General features: G+C 35.2%; 4 protein-coding genes across 5 annotated transcripts; 2 read left to right on the top strand and 2 right to left on the bottom strand.

The window, feature by feature from the left end:
- Positions 1-618: 618 nt before the first annotated feature.
- On the bottom strand, positions 619-6,104 carry LOC122394957 (negative elongation factor B). Its single transcript, XM_043392166.1, has 8 exons — positions 5,150-6,104; positions 4,902-5,069; positions 4,701-4,826; positions 4,351-4,620; positions 3,989-4,273; positions 3,695-3,895; positions 3,459-3,625; positions 619-925 (listed from the first exon to the last, which is right to left on the bottom strand). Exons 1-7 carry the CDS (start codon positions 5,756-5,758, stop codon positions 3,467-3,469), a joined length of 1,818 nt encoding a protein of 605 aa, XP_043248101.1. The 5' UTR covers positions 5,759-6,104; the 3' UTR covers positions 619-925; positions 3,459-3,466.
- On the top strand, positions 880-3,176 carry LOC122395289 (putative RNA polymerase II subunit B1 CTD phosphatase RPAP2). The gene is made up of 6 exons (XM_043392732.1): positions 880-1,052; positions 1,162-1,276; positions 1,339-2,460; positions 2,529-2,686; positions 2,764-2,934; positions 3,002-3,176. The coding sequence occupies exons 1-6, from the start codon at positions 991-993 to the stop codon at positions 3,174-3,176; spliced, it is 1,803 nt and encodes a 600-aa protein (XP_043248667.1). The 5' UTR covers positions 880-990.
- Positions 6,105-6,360: 256 nt separating the features above from the next.
- On the top strand, positions 6,361-9,938 carry LOC122394954 (coiled-coil domain-containing protein 102A). Of its 2 annotated transcripts, XM_043392162.1 has the most exons (9): positions 6,361-6,593; positions 6,821-7,169; positions 7,284-7,557; positions 7,636-7,861; positions 7,950-8,159; positions 8,254-8,498; positions 8,599-8,684; positions 8,755-8,938; positions 9,879-9,938. In XM_043392162.1, exons 1-8 carry the CDS (start codon positions 6,483-6,485, stop codon positions 8,775-8,777), a joined length of 1,524 nt encoding a protein of 507 aa, XP_043248097.1. In that variant the 5' UTR covers positions 6,361-6,482; the 3' UTR covers positions 8,778-8,938; positions 9,879-9,938. The 2 variants fall into 2 exon arrangements, with proteins under 2 accessions (XP_043248097.1, XP_043248096.1); XM_043392161.1 differs by lacking the exon at positions 9,879-9,938 and having other exon boundaries at positions 6,821-7,557; positions 8,558-8,684; positions 8,755-8,777.
- On the bottom strand, positions 9,715-15,833 carry LOC122395288 (uncharacterized transmembrane protein DDB_G0289901-like). The gene is made up of 7 exons (XM_043392731.1): positions 15,756-15,833; positions 15,149-15,250; positions 14,923-15,081; positions 14,465-14,855; positions 14,264-14,386; positions 14,030-14,182; positions 9,715-13,919 (listed from the first exon to the last, which is right to left on the bottom strand). The coding sequence occupies exons 1-7, from the start codon at positions 15,813-15,815 to the stop codon at positions 9,865-9,867; spliced, it is 5,043 nt and encodes a 1,680-aa protein (XP_043248666.1). The 5' UTR covers positions 15,816-15,833; the 3' UTR covers positions 9,715-9,864.
- Between the last annotated feature and the right edge of the window lie 716 nt (positions 15,834-16,549).

Below are 16,549 nucleotides of genomic sequence, written 5' to 3'. Positions count from 1 at the left end.
CGATCTACTGCACGAGCCATATTACATGAGCTCGGCTCTTCGCACAACTTCGGGAAATCGAGAAAGAAGACGAGTGCGAACCTTTCTTTCTCGATCTTGAACAAATGCAGTCCGTTCTCGCGTCAATGGCGTACAATTTCGAATCTCGACTGCTCAGTAGTGCCAAGGCATTATTTTTAATTTCTATGAATGAGCATTATTTCCTCATGTGCATGCTACTTGTCGACAAGTAGCTACCAGTGGGCAGCACCTATCGGCAGCGCTCAGTTGTTTACTGAAACAAAAAATCAATACTCCTGGTAGTTCATGCGATCTCTAGTGGAGCGATGCAAAATAAAAGTTAAAACTGGTCTACGAAAGGACTAATAATAAACATTCTTTGTTATAAAATTAAAAAACTATTATTTGGAATAATACAATACTTTGGAAATAAATCGTTTGAATATAGTCTATCTAGTAAGACTTTCGAAATTATTTTCAAACGATTTATTTACTAATAATTCTTTAATTTTATAACAAAGAATGTTTATTTAATATTTAATTCAATTTGTATAATATAGGCAAATATATCATGTTCAGTTTTATTTCGGAGTTATTCCTTATGAGAGATGTCTCTCATAGTTGTTCCCAAAAATGTGATTTTCTTCGTCTTTCTTCGTCTTCAAAAAAACCCGGGTTGTCTCTTGGCCGCTATTCGTGAAACATCTTCTTGATCATCTTCGATCTTGAGTGAAGTCGAGATTCGAAATTGTATGCCATTGACGCGAAGACGGACTTCCACTGTTCAAGATCAAGAAGGAAAGTCGAGCTCGCGTAACATGGCTCCTCCAGTAGATCATTCATGTCTTCGTTAGACGCTAAGGAAGTTCGTCGTTATTAGTGTCGTCGTTGATGCACTCAATCCGCCACACTGCTCTGGTCGTACCTACGGATTGAAACAGATTGTTTAAAATTACATACACAGCTATCATTTTTAATTATTGTTCCGAAATGTCAACGTCTACGCTAAAACAAGAACCACCAGAAAGAAAAAAAGTTAAAAAAAAAATGAGGTAAGATTTGTTTTATCATAAATATAATTGAAAATGTATTTGTTAATGTAAATTAGATATTGGGAAACCTTTATGACGCTTTTTTTAAACAATTACGATTTTGTTTAAGCAAGGCACAAATGCAGTTAGCAATAATTAAAAAGAAACAATGTGATGCTAAAGCTTTAACAATTGTTGAACAACTTTTAGAACCTAATATTGATTCTCAGTGGCTTTTGTATAATGTAAGTAATATAAAATAATATTAAAGGTTTGCTCATCGATATTTATATTATTATTTTCATAGTTAAGGTACATTAATAAAAATCATATGGAAGATGTGATTGAAGAAAGATCTATAATTAAATTATGTGGCTATGTATTATGTTCCAATGCATTAACAACTGTAATTGATCAAAAGTATCATATTTCAACAAGAAAAAATAAAGTTTACGATATAACTCGTCGTAAAAACTTTTGTACTTCCCGGTGTTATGGAGCTTGTAATTACCTGTTGGAACAAATGTTAACAAGTCCACTTTGGCTCAGAGACAAAGAAGAAATACCAGAATTTAAACTTCTACCAGAAAAAGATTTGTTAGAAAGAAGTACACCTGGAGAAGAAATTCCTTTGTGGAATACAAATATAACAGTACATTCTGATAACAAAGATAAACTGGTAGAACACAATGAAATATGTGAAGATGTGAAAGACAAACCTCTCAATAAGGATGTCATATTTGATAATGAGTGTAGCATATTAGAAAGTTCACAAACAATTATTAAAGCCACAGAAATAAGTGATAGTATTCAAGAATCAGAAGAAATGAAAGAAAAATTTTTAAAGATTTCTGATAAAGATCCTGAATATGTGAGAAATGAATCCATTCATTTGGAGGATACAACTAATAATCCTAAACAATGTACAAATGATACTACTATCAAAGACCTAAATAATGACGTTACTTGTCTTAATGAAGCCAGAGATTGTAATAAGATTAATAACGAAGAACAAACTAGATTAAGTGAGGTATTAGAAACAGAATGTAATATAACTGCTATTAAACAAGATAGCAACCATCTTGAACAAAAAATAGAAAATAAAAAAAATAAAAAACATAAACAAAAACATCATGTTAAAGAGAAGCAATCAAGCGAATTTTATAATCTTACAATGCACATTGAATGTAGTGTGAAGGAGTGGATTACTGAAGATACTCTTTGTTTATTATCAGGTGAAGAAGACATTAAACAGCAGTTACTAGATAATATAAGGCAGCATAACAAATACTTGCATTTATGTAAGAAGTTAAATAAATTACAATTAGAAGATGAAAAAGATGATCGTATAGATATAACCAAAAGTACTTTGAAACCTTTACCACATTTGTCTGTTCTTCAAGAAGAGGGAAAGAAAATAGAATTAAAAGTAAGCATAATCAATATAACTTAAACTGTTATTTAATGATTACTGGTTCATATGAAGATCATTTTTAGGTACGAGCATTCTACAAAGGAGATTTGGTTACAGAAACTTCAAGCAAGATCACAGATGATACAGAAAAGGATGAACCTATCCCATTGTTACCTTTAATAGATGTACACACACCCAAAGCACTTCGACGTCGAATTTTTTTGGATAAACTTGATAGGATGTAATGTCATTCTTAATTTGTAAATATTATTATAAATTTGTATCTTTCTGAACATTAATAATTAGTTGTTTTTACAGATTACCGGATTTAATACAGGCTCTAGCTGGTAATGGATTACCACATTATACTTATACCAGTGAGAAAAGTGCTTTGATTAAAGCATTAGTTAATACTTTTTCATTATCTGCCACAAACATTACTTTTAAAACTGCTGAATGGACTCTTGTTGGCCTCATTATTATTAAAATGTGAGTATTACAAAATAATATAAGTTCGTTATTCTATTAAATACCATTATTTAACTGTATTTTTTAGGTTAGGCATGATAGATCCACAGTTGAAAGTTTTACTGTCCAAGAAACAGGCCTCAATGTATATTTCAATGATTTTAATGTCATATAAATTGGATTCAAATTATTTAGATAGAACAGTGGCAGAACTAACTAATAACACCAAAATAGTAAATATAGATGATACCATCAGTTTCTAATATATTTCAAATTATGTAAATTATTTCAATTGACATTACAATGTAATCATTTTGAAAATAAATGTTTTTGTATTTAGCAGTTAATGAAAATAAAATAAAAATAGAAAACACATATTGCCATGTGATTTTTCACAGTTGTATGAAAATATAAAATTTGTATTGGTCTTTCAACTTACAATTTAAGTAAGATAAAACATACAAAATATAAAATACAATTGCTTGCAAGTAAATTTACCAAGTCATTTTTTTTTTCAATATTTTAAATTTCAAAAACGTGCATACTCTGGTTTTTACAATGAAGACGGTGTAGGTACGCCAGTGAGTGGAGAAGGTGGACAATCAAGTCCTAATGTATCCATTTGTACTGCTGTTCCTAACTGATCTTCCGCAGAACGGCTTCCAATTTTATCACGTAAAGCTTCATAGAGGTTATGTACAGCTTCATTGTGCTAAGATGATAAATATAGATAAAATTTATGTATTATTTCTGTTTTGTTTTTCATTTTAAATAACAGTACCTGACTAGTTGGTTGAAGTGCTTTCATTAACGTATGTAGACGAGTTGGTGGTAATTTTGGATGAATGTACCAAAGTAATTTTAACAAATGACGCGTAACATTGTCTCTGCCTAAGCCTGCTAAGAAGAATTCATCAAATATGACTGTACAAAATGATTCGTTAGAAAATTCATCGGCCATGTTTAATATTAACAAAGATACCTATAAAAAAACATTTGGTTTCATATAGTATAATTATATTTAAGTAATTATATTATTTATAGATTATTCAAGTTATAAATTATATAGCTTTACCAAAGTGTGTAAAAATGGATCTTCGAACGCACGTTGTGCTTGGCAATTTGGTAAAGTGGCTAATACCCTCATTAATCCTCTAGCATCGCCTCTTCCTCTTCCTACTCCACCTCCTCCTCCTACATGTAATGCATAATACATAGATAAAACCGCTGCAACTCCTGAGAGTTGTGCATACGCTTGACAAGCATCAGGAGGTGGACCAGAATGTTCTATTATAGCAATTGCACTTTCTCTTTCATCAGGTGGAAGTTTACAATTTAGTTGCCTTATTTGATCATCTACCTAAAAAATAAATTATTTATTGTTGATTATGTTACGTAAGTTTGAAAGTGTTTATCACAATATGCACATCAATTTACCATTAAAGACATAAGTGCTGGCAGAAACTTTGTAACCACTTGACTATCCAATTTTGGTTCCTTGAAATCTTGTGAATCAATCATTTGCCAGGCAGACAAGCCTAATGCAAGCATTCTTAGCAGTAACACAAGAACTGCATTTTCTCTAGGCAATGATTCACCATTTATTAAATGAAGTGCAATTTTTATTGCACTGCTAGCAAGAAAGTTTACTGCATATGGATCACATAATGTCATGCTTAAATCACCTAACACCTGTTCTTGTCCTCTCTGTATAAAACTGTAGATCATTTCACTTTCCTATTGCAATAAGTGCTAGTATTATAAAATACAAATATAATTTGCTGTACCTTAATGCTATCCAGAAAACCTTGTAATTCACGTGAACGTTTGATGTCAACATTTTTTTCTCTGATACATGCATCAAGGCACCATGTAAATTTATGACATGGATCAACAGAAATAATATCTTGTACCTAAATATTAAATAATTTTTTGATCAATATATTAATTCTATGTAATACTATATAATGCAATCTGATTTAATCTACCTCTAAATCGTGTAAGGCCATCAATAATTCAGCCCTTAATGTACAATAATGTATATTTTTTGTGCGTAAAAATAGAGTCCTTAAGAACTGTAATACCATATCATATAACTTCACGCTATGTCCAATCATATGAGCTAGTTTTTGTACTACCTCACCTTGCCTTCGCACCTAGAATAGATTTTTACATTTTTAATGAATCAAATTCTATGCATTCTAATGCTCATTGTAATGTATACACACATATATACCTTGGGAGAAGGTGTGAAGAAGAGACTGTTTAAGTTTCTATGATCAAACAGAATTTGTTCCTTTTCAATAATGTATCTACTAAATAATGGAGAAACTTCATCCCCAAATAGACTTTGATTATCTTTCCAAATTTGTCGTTTTACTTCCGTGTCTGCATCATTATATAGTTCCTTTTCTCGAACAAGTACACGTAAATACTTATCTTCTATGTGTGGTGTGTTTCTTAAAATACACATGACAACAGGCCTTAGTGCTGAAACTCTTACAGCTGGAAAACTTTTTGATAGTAATTCTTTTAGTCTTCTATCCCCTGCTGAACCTTTGTCAGCTCTTTCTGGTCCAATTTCTGTAATCCTTTTTACTAATTTTTCTCGTAGTTCTTCGAGAACTGATGCATGGAAATCCAATCTTCTCACTCCATGAAGATCAAGTAAAGGTAACATAGGCCGTAATGACGGCAGCAAAATGCCATTTTCTAATTGAAATTCTTCGATTGCTTTTAATGGATCTGTACAACTTGTTAGAGCATCCCTTAAAAAAACTTGTCCGGGTATACCAAGGTCCTCCAAGCCACTTCCAGTTTCGCAATTATTTTTTACAGTATTCATTATTATCTTCTTTCATACAATGTCGTTTTGTCACGAATTAAGTGTATATTTACAATACTGTATTGATTATACAAAAATTGTGGTTAATCTATAATACAAATATTTCTCATTTTTTACTTAGAATTACTTCTAAACTTTTGCTTGAGTCCTTATCTCTAATCACTTTGTATTACTATACACAGTTGCACATAACTTTATATGATGTCTGAATTTATTCTAACTTGTTAGATATTTAGTATTATACGAATGTATGTACGTATGTGTTGATGACAATAAAATTACCAATATTCTCTTTGATTATTATTAATTAATTAATTTATGTAATAGCATTCTTTCCTTAACGTATATTAATTCATTTACTGTTGCATTTAGCCATAATAAAAAGTAAAAGTAAATAAGTGTAGTAAGGTGAATACTTGTTGTGTGCGTATACACGTTTTCCTTCTCTTTCTACGGAGTACCTAACTATAGAACATCTATATGTACATAATGTATCTATATATGTTTATATATAGATAATACGAATGCAGCACCAGATGCATATATGTGATGTATGAAGATTAAAATTACACAAAAACTGTACTTAAGTTGCAATTATTTTGAATATGATACAAATAAAAGTGTAAATAAGATATCGGAATTAAATTATCTATAAATTCATAAAGTGATTTCATAATTCAAAAGAGAATAGAAAACAGCATTATAGGTTACGTTTTCATTTACTATGGCACAGTCAACAACTAGTGGAACGTCTTCCCGACGATATATGAGAGATCACGATGATAGTGTATCGTCCTCGTCGCGTTATGTGGATAGTGACTGGGAAACCAAAGAGGTAATTGTTTACTATTCTTTACATTTGTCACTGGATTATTTGTTCTATTAGTTTATATATAGATCAAGTTATATTTTATATATATATTAAATTTTTGTTATACCGTTAATAAAATAATAATATACACTCTTTTTGATACACGATTAATATTATAATAATAGATAATGCATTGTAACATGTTGCCATCGTGTACTACTTTAATTCATTTATTAGAGTAATATTTTTAGGCTTTACGACAAAGAGAACTTGAAGAAGCACGAGCACGAGCAGCTCAAATGGAAAAGACAATGAAGTGGTGGTCAGAGTGCACGGCTAATTGGCGAGAAAAATGGAGTAAAATACGGAATGAAAGGAATATGGCAAGAGAAGAGGCAAAGATGCTTAGATCAAAATTAGAAATTGCTGTAAAGGATGCAAATAGTTATAAACACGAGTGCCAAGAACTTGAATTACAAAATGAACAATTAAAGAAGGAAATGGAGAAAGTACATACAATATTGTTGAAGCATGCTGGGCAATTTGACCAACAAATTTTCACTGTCTTAGAATCAGATCCACAATTAAGAAGTACATTAGGTATAGATGAACTTTTAAAATTTTACAATAATGTAGAACAGAGTGAAAGTATAAATCCCCAGAAGGATTTACTCACGTGTGAAGCTTCATTTGAGGAATCTAACATATGTTTAGGAAGTCATAATATTTTACCAGACAGAGACATTGAAGAGTATGTGCTGCAAGGGGCAGTGCCAAAACACAGGGTTGAATTATACAAAGAGAATTCTATTAATTCATTGGATAAAGATATAGCAAGATTAGTTACAGATGCTAGTTCTGTAGAAGATAATGTAGAAAAGCATCAGTCTTCAACGCAAACATGTAATGATGAATTTTCTGCACAAAAAATGTTAGCTCTTCAACAAAAATTAGATGAAGCAACAAAAATTATTTCTACGGAAAGAGAGTAATTATATAAAATGGCATTTGTTTAGTTTTATTTCTGACTTGTATTTATTTAACTGATTTAAAATCTTTTTATCAGGGAGAAAAATTCGTTACATCGCGGTATAGAGAAATTAAAGGCAGAAATAATACAATTAAGAAAACAATGCGAAGAATTGGAAGAAAATAAAGCCCAAGCTATGAGGGAACTACTTGTATTAAAAGATCGGTTTCAGATTGAGCTTAGTGATGTACAAGCTGATTTAATTGATGAAGCTTCAAGCAGAGAAGGCATGAATCGTCGTTTGTCCGAGCTTAGAGCTGAAGTAAGTTTTATCAATAGAACATATACGGATATACAAGCAAGACAAATATTTAAAACATTTTTATTTTTTGTTAATTATATAATTATAGTTAGAGAAGCTTCAAGCTGAAAATGCTGCAGAATGGGGGAAACGAGAACGTTTAGAAACAGACAAAATTTCGTTAGAACGAGAAAATAAACAACTTCGTAATGAGTTACATGATTTACAAGAAAGAATAGAATCCCGACGAACGCGTCCGGTTTCCACATCTGATAGCGATACAAGACAGTTGCAACAAGAACTTTTAGTGAGAAATACGGTTTGTATCGTGAACTAACGTCTGATCTTCATTTAAATGGAATATATTTTTATTGTACCCTTATATTTATTGATCAAATTAAAAAAATTGGCAGATATTAAAAAAATCTTTGGAGGAGAAAACAACAGAGCTTTTGCATGCAATGAGGAGATCAGAACAGTATGAGGCAGAAGTGAAAAGAGTAAGATTAAGGGTAGAAGAATTGAAGAAAGAGTTAGCTGCAGCTCAGGATGAAGTAGATGCTGCAGCTAATAGTGTTCGTAAATTGCAACGGGCGAATGAAGATCTTTTAGAACAATTAGAATCTGCTAATGTACAATTGGAGCACTTTCGAAATAGGTAAATAACAATAATACTGATTGATACTTTTACAATATTTCATATTCAAATTTTTTTAGTTAGATTGTAGAACACTTACTGTCAATTAATTTGTTATCAGTACTGATTCCTATACAGTAGACGTAGGAATAGGAGAAAATATTGAAGACAAATTACGTACAAAGAGTGATGGAAAATTGGCAGATGGTATGTTACAACATATTAATGTATGTTATAATTTAAAAATTAAAGTAACATTGTATAAATATTGTTTCAGCGTATGAATTTCAACAAGCCTAGTATTCACTCATTTCGATAATATTATATTTGATTTGAAATGTGAAAAGCATTTTTTCCTAAATTTTCCAAAATGTTTGGAAATGTTGTCAGTTGATTTAGTAGTTCTTTCTAATTGTATAAATGACTATTAAGGGTATAGGCAAGAGTAATTTATTTAACAGGTGAGCTTGAGTAATGGTAAATCACTGCCTATTTCAGTATTGTATTATTGTTTAAAATTATTAGGATATGTTTTTAGATTTATATTACTTACTTGTTCTTTGTTCTACTGTATATACTTATCTTTATATATATATTTTTTCTTTTGCTTTGAAAGTATTTTCCTGTATATCCATATATGTAAAAAGTTTACATTCCAACATATTATTTTTTAAATATTTTTATTGCATGTATATAAACATTGTATATAGGTAAATAATATATGTAATTATAAATTTTGCCTCTTACCTAAAGACTGGTGAAGTTGAAAAATGAGTGATGATCTGTACCATCTATGATACCTGATATTTATAATTTACGATTCCCACGGTGTCACAAATACATGTAAAATAGGTAAAACATTTGTGCGTGTATCTATCTATGTTACGTAGTAATTATTATATTAATTTTAAGTAGAATGATTAGTATTTAAATTTGCATTTGTCTGTAGTCAATTTAATGAAAATATTCGAAATATATATATTTATCACTTGATGCAATTTACAGTTGAAGAAGAATAGAATGCAGAACTTTTTATTTGTGGAATATGTGTTTTATTGATAAAGTATTTATGGATAAATACTAGTAGCAGATGTATGCATTATTAAATTGATAATGACGTACATTCAGTACAATTACCTCAATAAAAAATGATATATACTATGTATGTATGTAAGAGACAATAGTACTATGCGTATATTCATAAAGTGTATGAACGATCATAAATATTTGTGTTTGTAATTAATGCAAAAGATAAAAAAAGAAGAATAGTCTAAATTGTAATAAAAAGTATGTCTAATGTTAGTAAACTATGGAGTAATGTACGAAAATAAAATGAGAAGGAAAATTTTCCTAAGCAATATGAGATTTCAGAATTAATAACATTCAGTTAACATTTCACAGGTGTACCATCGGGATGTGTTGGCATTTTAGGCTTGCAGATTTTTGTCCTGCCATTAGAACCATACACAACGTTACACGAAAATGTGAAGTATCCACAAGTAGAACTTTTGGTATAATAGCGATGTTCATACTTCCTCGGTGAATTTTTACTACCGTCCATTTTGCCAGCAAAGCTGTTTGTTACCGTGTAATAACTTGATTTTATCGGCACGTTAGTAGTAGGCTTAGAGTACTCCATGGATGTTAATTGATTTTTAATACGAGGGAAACCATGTCTTTGGTGTTTATCTCTAAATAAAGTATGATCTTTGGCTAATTTTTCATGAGCGGTTTCAAGTGACCTGACTTCCGTAATAGGCGATTTATTCTCACGAGTAATGTTTGGTTCTATCGGAGTTAAAGAAACTGTTTGAGACTGAGATTTACCGTCACCGTGAGCAATAGTTTCATCACCAGCTATAGATGTTACTCTACCACGAAAACCCGGTGGAATTGTGTACCCTGGTAACGATTGTCCTAATTGAAGTGTATCACCAGGCTGTGCTGTGTTGGAATCCTGGTTCACACGGACATCGTATCGATTTCCAGTTGTAAATTGTATTATTTGCGATTGATGATCACTGTTATTTTGTTCCGCGATATAAGATTTCGATTGTTTCGAAGTCATTGAAGTTTGCATCTGCGAGGTATCGTAATCGTCTCCATCATATTCTTCATCGTACTCGTACATAGTATCGTCTACATGTGATTTTTCAGAAGACTGATTTTGATTGTTAGCCCCATTCTGAGACTGTTCACCCGTTACGTTACTAGTAATTATTTTATGAGAACTCGAACTTGTTTGTAAACCTTGTGGAAGTTTACTTTGATTGTATTCATAATCAGCGTCCGACGATAAATTTGTTGTCTCGCTCTTATTATTTTTTCCAATTTGTGGAATATTGTACGGTTTAAATGGATGGAATAGCTCTGTATCTGTGCGGTTAAAATTAAACGGTTTTCTAGAAGCTACTGCACCGGATCCTGATCCTGCCTGCGCAGCGCCGGTGTACGTAATCCCATATTGGAAGGATCCTTCGAGTTGAGATTGAGATTGACCTCTATTTGTACCACTCTGAGCGGAGGCTGTTCCGCCTCCGCGGAAAGGTCTCGAATGTCTTTCAAGCTTCTCATCCGTTTTAAGATACGGTTGAAAACCAATTTGCGCTTGACTTGAAGTACTCCCTTCGCCATTTGCTTGGGCGTCCGCCATACCACCTCTTGTGCTTGCTTGTACTTGAGAATTAGTACCATGATTCCAACCGCTGCTCTGTGCATCCGTCAACGTAGCACCAGATTCAGAATCCAGCTGAACTTGAGCCTGACTTTTTCCATAACCACCCGTTCCTTGAGAATTGCTTGTAGCACCATTTTGATCGCCGCTAATTTCAGTTTGAGCACTTTTATTAACATCACTGCTACCAGCCTGGGCCGCAAATGATCCAGAGCCACTGTACGTACCTGTCACTTGAGATTGGGCTGTACCTTGACCTTGCGTCCCTTGAGCCGACGCACTAGCTTGTGTACCTGAATCGGTTTGTTTTACAGAACTAGACGCTTGAGAATCAGAATTGTCATCACCCGTGGATGGAAAACTACCGGCTTGTTGATAATACTGGGAAATTTCTCTAGTATTTCCTGCTGGTCCCATTTCATTTGGATACCGTACTCCTAAATATTGTTGTCTAACATTTTGTTCTGGACTTGGATATCGTTCAGCTCCTTGTCTATTAATTTCCTCTGATACACGCCCTCCGGTTATATCTGGTATAGTTTGACCTTGTCCAGTATTCCATGTCGTCGCACCAGGGTATTGTCCTTGCGGTGGATATCCAGAAGGATATGTGCTTGGATATTTTTCCGCTCCAGGGTACTGTGTCATGGGACCTCCGGGATATTTTAGTACGGTATTAGGATATAATATTCCTGATCCTCCATTTCCAATGTTTTGAAGATGCGTATTGTCAGATCCTACTTGAACACCAGGAGGATACCCGCCTTGTCTAACTTGGGTACTTTCAGGATAAGGATATATGGTACCACGATCAACGCTTGGTTGATTAATTCCTGGAAGAACACCACCTGGGTATAATCCTGTACCACCAGTACCTGTAGAAATACCTCCGGGGTAATTTATACGATCACCTGTTCCAGGATATGTACCAACACCACCTGGTGTTATAGTACGTGTTCCTGATGTACTATCTCCACCAGTTGATATTAATTGTCTATCTGACGGCGAAACACCACCAGGATAAGCAATACCACCATCAGCCCCTGTCGTCGTAGTTCTACCTACATTGCCATTGACTGATGGGCCTGTTCCAACCATTCCAGGATACAGAACTCCCGGAATTTGGCCTGGATATATTCTGGAATCTGCAGAGGCGTTCGATTCTGTTATAACTTGACCACGTGTAGCTCCCCTGTCCCCTGTATTTCCTAAATAGGTTCTATCACTATCTGGTACTAAACCGGGATAAGGACCAAATTTACTAGTTGTTATTGTGTCTTCTGATCCCCTGCTAGGATAGATTGCACCACCTCCAGGCGCTGTACTACCAGGTACATTAACAGGATAGGCTATTCCACCTCCTGTCGTTCTAGTACCTGGTACACCGCCAGGGTAAACTACACCACCTCCAGTTGTAGTACCAGGTGCACCACCAGGATAAACTACACCACCTCCAGTTGTACCAGGTGCACCGCCAGGATAAACTACACCACCTCCAGTTGTACCAGGTGCACCGCCAGGATAAACTACACCACCTCCAGCTGTAGTACCTGGTACACCGCCAGGGTAAACTACACTACCTCCAGTTGTAGTACCAGGTGCACCACCAGGATAAACTACACCACCTCGAGTTGTACCAGGTGCACCGCCAGGATAAACTACACCACCTCCAGTTGTAGTACCAGGTGCACCGCCAGGATAAACTACACCATTTCTAGTTATGGTACTACCATGTACATTGGTTGGATAAACTACACCGCCTCCTGGTGTTTGAGAACCGGGTACACTGCCAGGATAGGCTACTCCTCCGTCTGTTGTCCTAACTCCAGGAATACTACCGGGATAGGCTACTCCTCCATCTGTTGTTCTAACACTGGGAACACTACCAGGATAGGCTACTCCTCCGTCCGTTGTCCTAACTCCAGGAATACTACCGGGATAGGCTACTCCTCCGTCTGTTGTTCTAACACCAGGAATACTACCGGGATAGGCTACTCCTCCGTCTGTTGTTCTAAGACCAGGTATATTACCAGGATAAATTGTTCCATCTCCAGTTGCCGTACTACCAGGTACATTGCCGGGATAAACTGTTCCACCTCCAATTGTCGTACTACCAGGTACATTGCCGGGATAAACTGTTCCACCTCCAATTGTCGTACTACCAGGTACAGGGCCAGGATAAACTATTCCACCAGTTGTCGTACCATGAGGTACATTACCAGGATAAGTTACTCCACCTCCTGTTGTTCGACTACCAGGTACACTACCAGGATAAACTGTTCCACCTCCGGTTGTCGTACCACCAGGTACATTACCAGGATAGGTTACACCACCTCCTGTTGTTCGAGTACCAGGTACACTACCAGGATAAACTGTTCCACCTCCAGTTGTCGTACCACCAGGTACATTACCAGGATAAACTGTTCCACCTCCAGTTGTTGTACCACCAGGTACATTACCAGGATAAACTGTTCCACCTCCAGTTGTCGTACCACCAGGCACATTACCAGGATAAACTGTTCCACCTCCAGTTGTCGTACCACCAGGCACATTACCAGGATAAACTGTTCCACCTCCAGTTGTCGTACCACCAGGCACATTACCAGGATAAACTGTTCCACCTCCAGTTGTTGTACTACCAGGCACATTACCAGGATAAGCTACACCACCTCCTGTCGTTCTAGCACCAGGTACACCGCCAGGATAAACTTCGCCACCTCCAGTTCTTGTTCCACCTGGTACATTGCCATGATAAACTACACCACCTCCTGTTGGAGCATCAGATACACTAATAGAGTAAATTATACCACTTCTAGTCGAAGTAGTACCTGCTATGAATGCGTTTCGATAAGTTATACTATCTTATTTGTTACAATACCTGGTGTAATAGTATCTGGATATACTTTTTCTCCCGGTGTAACGCCACCCGGATATGTTGCGTCTACTCTAGTGCCAGGGTGAACTATTCTACCTCCTGATTGTCCGATTGTAGGAAAAACGTTGGGAAAATGAGTTCCACCGGTTGCGGTTCCTGAAAGAACATATCGGGATATGTTCGATCATTTTGATCGATTTCTATAGGAATAATTTTGCTTTTGTAAAGTACTCGTACCCGTGGTGCCCGGATGTTGGATGTATCTGTCTGGTACGGCTTCGCTAGTATATTTTGGGCAATCTTCGCATCCAATACCACTCGACGACATACTTTGCGCTTGGCCCATACCTCTACTTCCACCTTACGACAGGTTTAAAGTTTTTGTTTCGCGTGTAAATCGACCGATAAATCAGTATGGAAACCTTTTGAAATACTCACTGACAAGTGCACGGGAGGATTGTTGAGTGGCTTCGGCTTCAGCTTTGCCTTCGCTCTGATCGTTATTACCGATATTTAAATACTGAGACTGCGTCTGTCCTCGAAATTTTCCACGTGGTTGTTGCTGTGCTTGACGCCGTATACGAGTCTCTCGGAATTTCTCATTTAACTTTTGTCGTTCTTCAAGCATAATTTGCCTCTTCGCTCGACTTATCAAAGGCGTTAAAACTACGTCAGTTACTCTTCTAGTCACGATATCGTTTTCATCTTGCGGAATCACATTGGAGAAAGGATCTACTGTTTGGATCACTATGGGCATTGTACTTTGCAGTAAAATAATTTGTCGTCCCTGACAAAAATCAACTACTCTGCCCCCAGCTATTCGCCAAGCCTGTAGAAAATAAAGCAATATTGTTCTTATAAAAGTAACATTATTGTTATAAGTAATATTATTTCACCTCTAATTTTGTTAAAGCTTCCGTTGACGCATACAGAACTCTTGATGCTTGTTTTCGTTGTTGGAATCTATTTTCTGAAAGTTCTTCTAGACCAACGCTATCTTCCAGGTTCTCCAAATAACAGTCGTTTTCTTTTTTATCTTTGTACGCTTTGAAATGCTGCAAAAGATCAAACATGAATGAAAGTATCGTTCATATAAATGTCGTAGAGATAAACATATATTACCGTTTCATGATCGATGAATGTCCACTGTTTTTTTGGTAAATGTATATTCATGATATGTGTTTCGAAATCATCGTAAACGGAACGGTCGAAGCGCCTCTTCTCCTGCAAACAAATTATTCAAATTGTAAAATGAATAAAGCAGCGATCGAAATAAAATATAAAATTTTAATAGGAAAGATAACAGTGCAGACAATTTTATATCGTTACAGTTTTCAAATATCTAACGTCAAACAATTTTTATTGAGCGAAAATGAATGAGTTGGATAATACTCTCATCAAAGAAAGCAAAACAAAAAAGAAGACACGAAACAGAGGAATTTGGAATGGGCCGAGCTATTTCCTATCAACTTATCACACGAACTTTGATCTTCAAATCTTTCTTCCAAGCAACTCTAGTCGTTAAATACTTAATTTGTATCGATGAATCGAGCTGATAAATAAATTACGCAAATAAATTAACAATTTATTCGTTCGTATGCATAAAAATCTTCCGTTGCCAATAAACGATCTGTTCCACCGAAACATTGAAAATAAACTAACAAAACTATTTAAATGGTTTAAGTGTCGTTTAAAAGCATAACGAGAAAAAGAATCGTTGACAACTTACGTAGTACCTCGGGAGTCCTGTCCCCGAGGAGAGGATCAGGATAATAAGGATCAGCCGCATGGCTGGAGCCTAGTTCGAGATCTTCTCCGCGACTGTTCGCGCTTATTTGACGATAATCCTGGTAGGTTGAATCGTCGACTCCCACCAGACACCTTATTCCTTTTCTTCTTCCTCTTCTTCGGCTTACTTGTGCTCGATCTTGCGAAGAGATCAAGAAGCACGAGGATTTGGATTAAAACGTAGAAGGGGGAACGGTTTGATAGGGAGAAATTCTAAGAAGCGCGCGGGTATGTAAATTGTGATGTAAGTGCGTCTGCACTGTTGTAAATGTTACGTTATCTTGTGTCGTCTCGCGATGTCCGGATCTCGTTACCGGACTGGAACGCGACTATGCGCATTTACGAAATTACTCCTTTGCTAACAGTTGCATTTCATTCGTAATCAAAGTCGGAAAACGATTGCAACGGGTCGATTACATTTTTCGTAAAAAATATGAGAAGCAGAAATGGAAATCTAAGGTAAACGGAAACAAATCATTTCTCTTAAGTACAATACCGATACAAAAAGTACGATACCGATATGCTACAAATACATTGTTCAAAATAATTACGTGTAATCGTTAGCATTAAACGCATAGTATTTTGTTCGCCTTTGATATTTGTATTTACATCATCGAAAGACGGGATTCCCTCGTTGGTTTGTGCGAAATTGTTCCGGACAAGAATAATCAGGTCTGTACCATTTCGCAGTCTACTAAGACGCAAATATCTTTCTAATCGTAAACGATATCACCT

The sequence above is a fragment of the Colletes gigas genome, unplaced genomic scaffold, assembly GCF_013123115.1.
Source record: "Colletes gigas isolate AHSC1104 unplaced genomic scaffold, ASM1312311v1 Colletes_gigas_Sc00005, whole genome shotgun sequence".
NCBI classification, from domain to species: Eukaryota; Metazoa; Arthropoda; class Insecta; order Hymenoptera; family Colletidae; genus Colletes; species Colletes gigas.
The sequence above is the reverse complement of the archived record's forward strand: the minus strand, read 5'-3'. Positions and strand labels throughout refer to the sequence as shown.